Consider the following 8,904-nt stretch of genomic DNA (forward strand, 5'->3'; position numbering starts at 1 on the left):
CAATATTTATGTTGTGTCCTTATAGGACACATTTTTCAAATATAAGATGTTTCGACTAATACACGAACATATATTCAAAAAATCCTGAACACTTTTTAAATTACATGATTTTTTAAAAATGATAAAACTTTTAAATTCCTGATTTTTTTTCTCAAAAATATGCGAACTTTTTATTCAGGTACATACACTTTCGAAATTTCTGTGAACATCTGTTTCTAATGAGTGAACACTATTTAGAAATGTGCCAACACATTTTTAGTAACATGAACACTTTTGAAAACACACAGAGACTTCTTAGAAGCGTGGACACATATTTAAAGTTTCAAGAAACATTTATCAAAATGAGCTAACACTTGTTATGAAATTTTCTATTTTTTCAAGATGAAAGAAGCACATGACTTTTTTTTGGTACGATGATCTTTTTAAATAGCATAAAGATTATTTTAAATAAAGGTGAAATAAAAAGTAACAAAAAGGCAAGAAAAACAAGGAAATAACTAAAATTATGAGTCAAGATGCGTAGACATGGTCGAAAGTCGAAACACTCGGTTAATGGGCTGGGCCAGCCTCTATGGCAATAAGCCATGTGCTGCTACAAATCCCAGCCTACAAAGGCACACAACAGGCTGGCCCAAGGAGCTTGGTAGCACCACATGGCTTTTTTTCAGACAATCTCGTGAAGGTTTTATTTAACTTGTCACAGTGTTTACAGGGATGAAAGTATGGTTACCCGGATTGCCTAACCAAATATGGCGGTCAACCCCAAATGAAAGAGCATGCTTCGCTAAAATATGCGCACACGGGCCACAAAGGCACGCACAGGCTGGCCCAGGGAGCTTCGATGCACGAGCACATTGGTTGTAGTTTTTACCAGCTTTGGAAACCTTTATCGTTTTATCTAATTCGTACAGATGAACGAGTGACGGTATTGCTGCACCAATTCAACTGTAGTTTCTTTAACTTTGCTAAAAAACTGTAGTTTCTTTAATGAGGTCTTGATAGTTTTTCATCTTGCAAATATTGATATTATGGAGAAGATGTGTACAAAAGATTTCATTGCAATTCTTAGTTATATGAATTACTTTGCAATTTATTGGATCAGGATCCAAAGCAGTGTATTTGCAATGATAACAAGTATGATAGTTATAGGCGTTTCTAAAGAAACATTGGTTATAATTTTTCTGTATTTTTTGTTGTTTTTATATTAGCTTTTGTCGTCTCTTCTAGTAGGTTATTTTTTATTTTTGTTTATGTTTATGATTTTTATTACTTTTCTACATGAACACAATTTCCAATTGATGTAATTTTGTTTAAAATAAATAAATATTTTAAAAGATCGTAAGGATTTTTTAAATTTTATTTTATTTTTTGAGGATTAATTTTTTCTACTAATGTTAATTTTTTAAATCATTTTAAAAGTACACGCGACCGGTACTTTGGGCCGGTCCACGTGCGCGTTATAGGGCAAATTCATGAATGGGAGCCCCAAACTGATGTACGTAGGCTAGGCCTGCCGCTGTAGACAACAAACCCATATAGCCTACACTTCGCCTCCTTCGCCGCATATTCCCCTCACGCGAGCGAACGACCAGGCCTCCTTCCCGAGCGCGACAGCTAGGGTTCCAAGCCGCCGCCGGCCCGCCCGCGGCGCGTCCAGCTGGCCGAAGCCTCCGCCGCCCCGCCGCCCAGCCGCCGGTACCGGAGCTCCCGCCCAGCAAGGCCGCCGTCCTGGAGCTACGCTGCCTTCCAGTCCATAGGCAGGTAGCCACCACTCCGTCCTCATCCCCCCTCCCTCCTTCCTCTTGCATCCTGCAGTTGTTCAATTTTTCTCCTGATTTTTGTATTGGATGAGCACTTGCTGTAGATCAGATATTTGTGAGAATAAAATGATGACTATTTCTTGATGAGTACTTGCTGCATGATTTTTCCAGTGCATGTTCAAGTTTACATGTGAAAGGATTTTGCTTGATAGGTGTTTGTGATAATGCTTGTAGGTTCAAATGTTTACAAATTGTAGTTTGATTTAACTTTTTCAGATGAGCAAATGTTTTGGTTTAAACATATTAGCAGTGAAACATGCAATGACTGACGATATATGAGAAGGAAAAGATTAAGTTGTTTTATCTGCATCATCCTGACCTGAAGTCAAAGCTCAGCAGTAGTCTTTGTTATACTGGCCGAAATTGGTTAAGACACTAGTACTAGTGGTATTGTACTATTGTTGGCATGATAGACGTCCCTAATCTTGTTTATGATTGGGAATATAGTGGTACTGTTATGCTATGTTGTTGAGTTTAACAGTCAGACCTAAAATATTGCCGTTTAAAGTGATTATTCCTCCTTTTGCATGTGAGCTGATTGATCTTCAGGTTCCACCTTTTGTATTACACGATTGATGTACAGCTAACTAAAGATTTGATTTTCTGCTCCATATTCATTTTACACTTGCTAAAAGTCTAATTCTATCCCTTTGGAACTTGGAATTGGAACAGTGCATCAACATTCTCAATTGAAGAGGTTTGGAGCTGCTTCGGCATCCTCAGGAGAACAAACAAGAAGGTAATCCACTGTTCCTAGCTTCTATACATTTTAACATATCCCCGTATTTGCTCTTTTCCAAAATGGCGAATTTATGATCCGTATCTGTGCATTTTAGTTGCTACTCCACCGTCGCAGGAAGGGGCAGACCTCACCTGGATTCGTACAGCCTGGTAATACTTTTTTTCACAATCCATGATATCGATTTTATCGAAGGTGAATAATTTGAGTTATTTTTCTCCTGCAATCAGGATTAAGCAGGACCAGTTCATTATCGGTTTATACAGAAAATTCTGATTGTAGAAGACAATAATGAGCTGCCGCCGCTTTGTTAATATGGTTGTTGACACCGTCATTGGTGACCGCCATGCCTACGCTCTTCACTGCATCAATATGTCGGGCTTATTTTACCCAACCAAGCCAACAACAACACAGCTAGGAGGAGCAGATGCAAAAGATGGTAATACGGTTGAGTCCAGTGAGCTGCCTCGCCCTGCCATGTCCTTCTACCCCTGCCGAAATAACGGGGCTCCGGTCGGGAGTGTGGAATTCATGCCCGTCAGCAGAGACAAGAACGACATCCTCACCATCGACCAGGATGGCCGAACCTTGATGTACAGTGTTGCCTCACGTGCCTTCCACATCCTACCGCCACTGCAGACACCCATATGGGAGCCTACCTCCGTGATCGCTGGTGGCAAGCTCTATGTGATGAAAAGCTCCCCCTTCCCCACCACCTCCCACTGCTTTGAGGCTCTCATCTATGGCCACCACCCTGGAATCGACTATCTCCCAGAGTGCTGGTACTGGCGTTCTCTCCCACCGCCTCCCTTCAGGAACAGCAACCATCGTCTCGATGACAACCAATTTATTGGTGGAGGCTATGCAGATGAGGATGGCGACCTATCTAGAGTCACTGCCTACACGGTTGTGAATGATTTAGATATCTGGGTGTCACAGGGTGGAACGACCTACTCCTTTGACACGGTGAGCAGTGCATGGACCAGTTTTGGAGAGTGGACGCTGCCATTCCGAGGCCATGCTGAGTACATCCCGGAGAACAAGCTCTGGTTTGGCTTGTCATCTGATGGGGACTTGCTTTGCACCTCTGACCTCAGTAGCACGTCAAGGCCTCCTCAGCTGCACAATCTGTGGAAGGAGCTAGCGCCACCTAAGGAATGGTTCCTTCACAACTCCTACCTTGTGCACTTAGGCTCTGGCAAGTTTTGCATCGCCAAGTTCTTTGAGACAGGTCGGATATCCAACACTCAGTACAATGAGAGGTTCGCAGTGCTCACCGGCGTGGAGGTGAAGCGCTGTGGCAAGCATGGAACAGAGCTCCGGATGGTCAAGCACGGGTCCAGGCGCTATAGCCTGAACAAACAATCTTACTTCCGGGTATTCTAGCTGAATGGTGAATTAGAGGTGGAACGCGGCAACAATGTTTGGCAGATAGATGGCTCTACAGCCTGAACTACCAATATTTCTTTCAGGTATCAACAATAAATCAGTCGAGCTGGAGAGGGAACATTTCTCAGGTATATTACATTATATGTTATATCAATGGTATATGTTCTGAGTCGTTGCTAGTACGAATTGCTTGGATCGAACCTTGTATCCTGTAGTTTCTGTGCTACTCTTCAGTTCGGTGTGCACAATCTGATCGCTTGTAACTGAAGGTTGTTAATGTATAAAGTGATCAATTTCGGATTTGACAACTTTCTCTTTACCACTGTTTCAAGAAACGCTTCTCGTTTTTGGCCATGATGATAGTGTTATTATTTTTGGACTGGGATGAGCACAGTAGATTGAAATATTCTGTAATGACGTTCATGTCTTTCTCTTACTTGTTGTGTTCATTTCATGTGTACTCTATCTTGGGGGAAGACCAAGGCAATTTTTGCAAGGGTATTTGTCCTGGCGGTATAAATGTCACTACCGGAAAATTGGTCCTTGCCGAGTATCGAACCACCGGAGCTCGGCGAAGACAACGTAAGCCGAGTAAGGTTCTCAGCAACACAACAAAGGCAGGCCGTTGCTGAGAGCCAGGTAAGTTGGACCCGGCAAAAAAAAATAAACTCGCTTAAGGCCGAACTCAGTCAAGTTTGTGCCACGCGGCGAAGACGGCTTCTATTGTGTGCTCTGTCACGGCAGGCTGCATATGCCGAGCGCGCCCGTGTTATGCTACTCAGCATAGTTATCGTTCGACTGTTTTTTTATAGTAAAATGCATCTATGGTCATTGAACTTGTGTTGAAAGCTCACTTTGATCACTGTACTTAAAAATACGGTCAATACGGTTACTATATACGATTTGAGGGGTCACTGCCTCACTGTATAGCTTTGTATTTTACTTTGTTGACTAGTCAAACATCAGAGAACCCCCTCTCTCTACCTTATGAGGGTCCCACCTGTCAGTTTAAAAAAAATCTTTGCGTAGCAGGAGAACCAAACCAGCTATTTCTGCTGAAGCCCACTTACTCTAACCACTGTGCCGACACAAGTTCGTGTTAAATCAATGGAACGCTATGCATATTTAATTAACACGCACAAAAGACATTTACGCGCATGCATGCACACTTTTGCAGCCGCCGTCGAAAGCCGTACGCTGGCAGCGATGAGATGAGCAAGTCATTGGACTACTTAGACGGTCTGAGATCATGGTGCGACGTCATATTTTCGCAGTTCTTCGTTGGCGTTGCCATCCTGGTGGTGCAGGTACCATTTCCGCTTCGCCGGTGGCAAGGCGGACGCTACAGGCACGTTGTGGAGCCAAGGCCTGTGCGGCTGCACGTGCATGCCGGTGAGTGGGAATATGGCCATGTTCAAGCGAGGACACCGGGCTCAGCTGCTTGTGCCCGAGACGCTGGTCGAGAACATGCTATTCCTCGCTGTTGGCATGCGCGTGGAACTCAATAGGATGGTGAAGGAGGGTAGGGAGCCAAGAGGATACGCGATGGAGCTGCGCAATGCATGTGCTGTTGGAGTTAACCACGTCAGAGAGTCCATGCCCGGTGTCAGGGACTTAGGGTACGTTAGCTTTGTAGGCTAGCTCCTTTATATACCTCGTGTACCCCTGTGGCCCTGTAATATTTCGAATCACGTTGATAGAAAGAAAACAAAGATGACCGATGCAGTTATGTGGCCATCAACTCGCGTGTCCTCGTATTGTCTCGGGTGCGTGTGCTTCGAGCGGTCAAATCGAATAGCCGGCGGCGTGTTGTTACGTGCCTGTGCATAAGAAATCAAATATTTAATTAAAATCAAACTTTGTTAATTTTGACTAAGTTTACAAAAAAAATATCAAGATTCACATTATGAAATCAATATTGTTAGATGCATCGTGAAATTAATTTGGCCCGTGCTACGAATCAGCCGGGCGATATTTGCGAAGAGGTAATAGCATCCCAGATCCACAAACTTGCACAGAATGTGATGTTTTAGTCCAAAACTTGCAAAATGTTATTGAGGACTCCCACAACTTGGCACCCTATGTGATGTTTTGGTCCACAGCTGTCGGGGGAAGCTGATCCACCAACACCTATGGGGACCGGGCCCCTTTTGGTTCGGTGGGAGGCGGAGAGCGCACAAAGAGCGGATCGAGGCAGTACACGCGAGCAGTTTTTACCCAGCTTCGGGCCGCACGGATGCGTAAAACTCTACTGCTACTTGTTTGAGTGTATTGAATTCTTGCTCAGGAGCGATGGACGCTGCCAGACCGAGCGTGAGAGTGTTCCTGATGTTTCGAATGAGCCGAACCCCTTCTCTACGTTGCGCTTGGGCCTCCTTTTATACTTTCAAGGGGTCACCGACAGGTGGCAACGTAGACTAGAAGGGTAAAAATGGAAAAGGATGCGGTAGGTGCAGCTACCGCTACTGTGGACACAGTGCACCCTACCTAACTCTGACGGCAGGGGACAAGGTCATTGAATGCCCGTCTGAGTTGCCTAAACAGTGCAAAAAGTGACCGTTAGGAGCGCCACCGTTTGCCACGATGGTTATCTTGTCAGCGCCTGCTTGCCACCGCGCACCCCTAGCTGCGCGGCCTCCTGCCACGTGTGCTTGAGAGAGTCCTAGAGCGACACGTTAGCAGGTGTGCTGGAGCGCGGGCATGAAGTGGGGGTTTCCCGCGGCAAGCTCCTTGCCGCGGTCGTCGTCTTGTCATGTTCGGGAGCTTGTCGCTCACCGGGCCTTGCCGGGACGCGCGGCGCGTCGCGGCAAGCTTTCTCGGTATGCCTTGAGTGGCCTTCCCGGCAAGCTCCTCTTGCCGGGGTCTTGTCTCTTCCCGGCAAGATCCTCTTGCCGAGGCCTGGGTTGGCCTTCCCGGCAAGCTCCTCTTGCCGGGGCCTTGGTTGGCCTTCCCGGCAAGCTCCTCTTGCCGGGGCCTTGGTTTGAGTACTTTGTTCTTGAATGGTCTTCAAGGGAACCACGGAGGGTCTTGGCGGTCACCCAGCAAGCCTTGCCGCGGGATGCTGCGACCGCCCGTGCACAAGTTCGGGGTACTAGGGTACCCCTACTCTAGTACACCGACAGGAGCCCCCGGGCCTGGGCCAGACACGGTGCCGAGCGCTGTTGGGCCAGGCCCAAAACAGTGCACGGGCACGCGCGGCCTAGGTCACGCCGCATATCTCCCCGCTCCCATCGCGCACGCCCAGAATGGCACGCGTCAAACGCGGCGTCGTGGGTGACGCGGGCGGCGTGCGCGGGGCTAAGCCCCTCGAGCATGCGTCAGGCCATGATGATGGGGACGGTTCACGCCCTCCTCCCTAAACGGAGGTAGGCGTGGGGGCGTGGTGCATTTACTGGACGGGGCCGGTGCGCGGTTTTCGGGACGTCCACTCCCCGCGATCACGAGGCGGAGCGAGGCCGCCTCATCCATCGTTCTGCATCCCCGCCATGCGGCTCCCATGCGCTTGGGGTCGCGGACGGTGGAAGTGGGAAACTGGGCCGTCGCGAGCAGAGGCAGCGGGTTGGCCCCGACTCCCTGCTCTTCTCGTGCCTTGATTCGCTGAGCGGGGCGGCCGAGCCCCCACCTCGCTCCTTTATAAAGAGCGGGAGGGGAGCACAGAAACCCGCACTCTCTCATTTCCTCCTTTCTTCAGCTTCTGCTCCCCTTTCTCTCCGGGGAGCCTCCTCCCCTCTTCAGCGCGTGCACACTTGTCGGCCAGGGCGTAAAGCTCGCTGACGTCTCTGATCTTACACATCGCCATCTCCTCCCTCATCCTTCGGTTTCGCACATTCTGATGGAACGCGCTGATGATCGCGGCGGGGTGGACGTCTGGGATGTTGTGCTGTACACGGCTGAATCTCTGAATGTACTTCTGCAGTGGCTCTCCTTCCTTCTGGGCGAGCAGATGAAGATCGCTCTCTTGGCCATGTGGCTTGTGGCCGCCTGTAAAGGCGCCGACAAACTGATGGCATAAATCTGCCCAAGAGGAGATGGAATCGTCCGGCAAGTGCATGAGCCAGGACCTGACGTTGGGCTTGAGTACCAGCGGGAAGTAGTTGGCAAGGATCTTGTCGTCCCGCCCCCCGGCAGCCTGCACCACGATGGTGTAGATGCTGAGAAACTCCGACGGATGCGTCTTGCCGTCGTACTTCTCTGGTACGTCTGGTTTGAAATTCTTTGTGCTGGGCCACTGGACTTGCCGCAGCTCACGGGTGAACGCAGGACAACCTACCGCGTACGGCAGATCGCCTGATTCCCCTGGCGCATGCATGTCAACGAGGGCCTAGCGCGCTTGTCGGATTGACGTCGCGCTTCTCTTCGGCGCTCGATGCGGGTTCGAGCGTCTTCTTGTTGTCGTTCATGGAGAACTTGGCGCTGGTCGCGACGAGCTCGTGGGTCCGATGACGCGGTGGAGCCGCTGTCGGGGTGGACTCGGCGAGTCGGCGATTTTGGCCTTCGTAGTGGAGAGTGCATGGAAGTCGCACCTCCCCCAGTCTTGTTGCCATCGGCTCGCATCCGGCTGTCCTGCCGCGGCAGCGAGGTGCTTGGTTGCCGCGCAGTATCGCCGTTGGCGAAGCCGATGAGGCTCCGGATAGTGGCCCTCCATTCGTCGGTCTTGTCCGCCGTCGGAGGATAGTCTAGGAGCAGTTGAGCTCGCGCCAAGGCTTCTGCTGGAGTGGTGGGTGGCGGAGGTGAACGGTGTGAGGAGTGGGGCCTGCTCGGACTCCTAACCACGTTAGAAGGAGCAGTGCCCCGTCCAGGCGACTGTACTTCGCTCGAGCCAGCATGTTGACGTGCATGTTGGTCTTGAGCGCCACGAGAACCACCAGCTTGATCTTGGCCCAGCGGACGTATGGCACTGCGAACGCCATGACGCTGTTGGTCCCGCGCCTCCTGAGAGGGGTGCGGTGCGCGCAT

The 8,904-nt window shown here is 49.2% G+C and overlaps 1 protein-coding gene across 3 annotated transcripts; it reads left to right on the forward strand.

Annotated features, from left to right (window-relative positions):
• The first annotated feature begins 1,541 nt into the window (after window positions 1-1,541).
• Window positions 1,542-4,777, forward strand: LOC123137721 (uncharacterized). Of its 3 annotated transcripts, XR_006468473.1 has the most exons (5): window positions 1,542-1,761; window positions 2,493-2,559; window positions 2,657-2,711; window positions 2,790-4,076; window positions 4,426-4,777. XR_006468473.1 is itself a non-coding variant. In XM_044557563.1 (4 exons), exon 4 carries the CDS (start codon window positions 2,851-2,853, stop codon window positions 3,943-3,945), a length of 1,095 nt encoding a protein of 364 aa, XP_044413498.1. In that variant the 5' UTR covers window positions 1,542-1,761; window positions 2,493-2,559; window positions 2,657-2,711; window positions 2,790-2,850; the 3' UTR covers window positions 3,946-4,253. The 3 variants fall into 3 exon arrangements, 2 of the variants coding, with proteins under 2 accessions (XP_044413498.1, XP_044413499.1); XM_044557563.1 differs by lacking the exon at window positions 4,426-4,777 and having other exon boundaries at window positions 2,790-4,253; XM_044557564.1 differs by lacking the exon at window positions 4,426-4,777 and having other exon boundaries at window positions 1,557-1,757; window positions 2,790-4,253.
• Window positions 4,778-8,904: the final 4,127 nt, after the last annotated feature.

This window comes from Triticum aestivum, chromosome 6B (assembly GCF_018294505.1).
Source record: "Triticum aestivum cultivar Chinese Spring chromosome 6B, IWGSC CS RefSeq v2.1, whole genome shotgun sequence".
In the NCBI taxonomy this organism is placed as follows: domain Eukaryota; kingdom Viridiplantae; phylum Streptophyta; class Magnoliopsida; order Poales; family Poaceae; genus Triticum; species Triticum aestivum.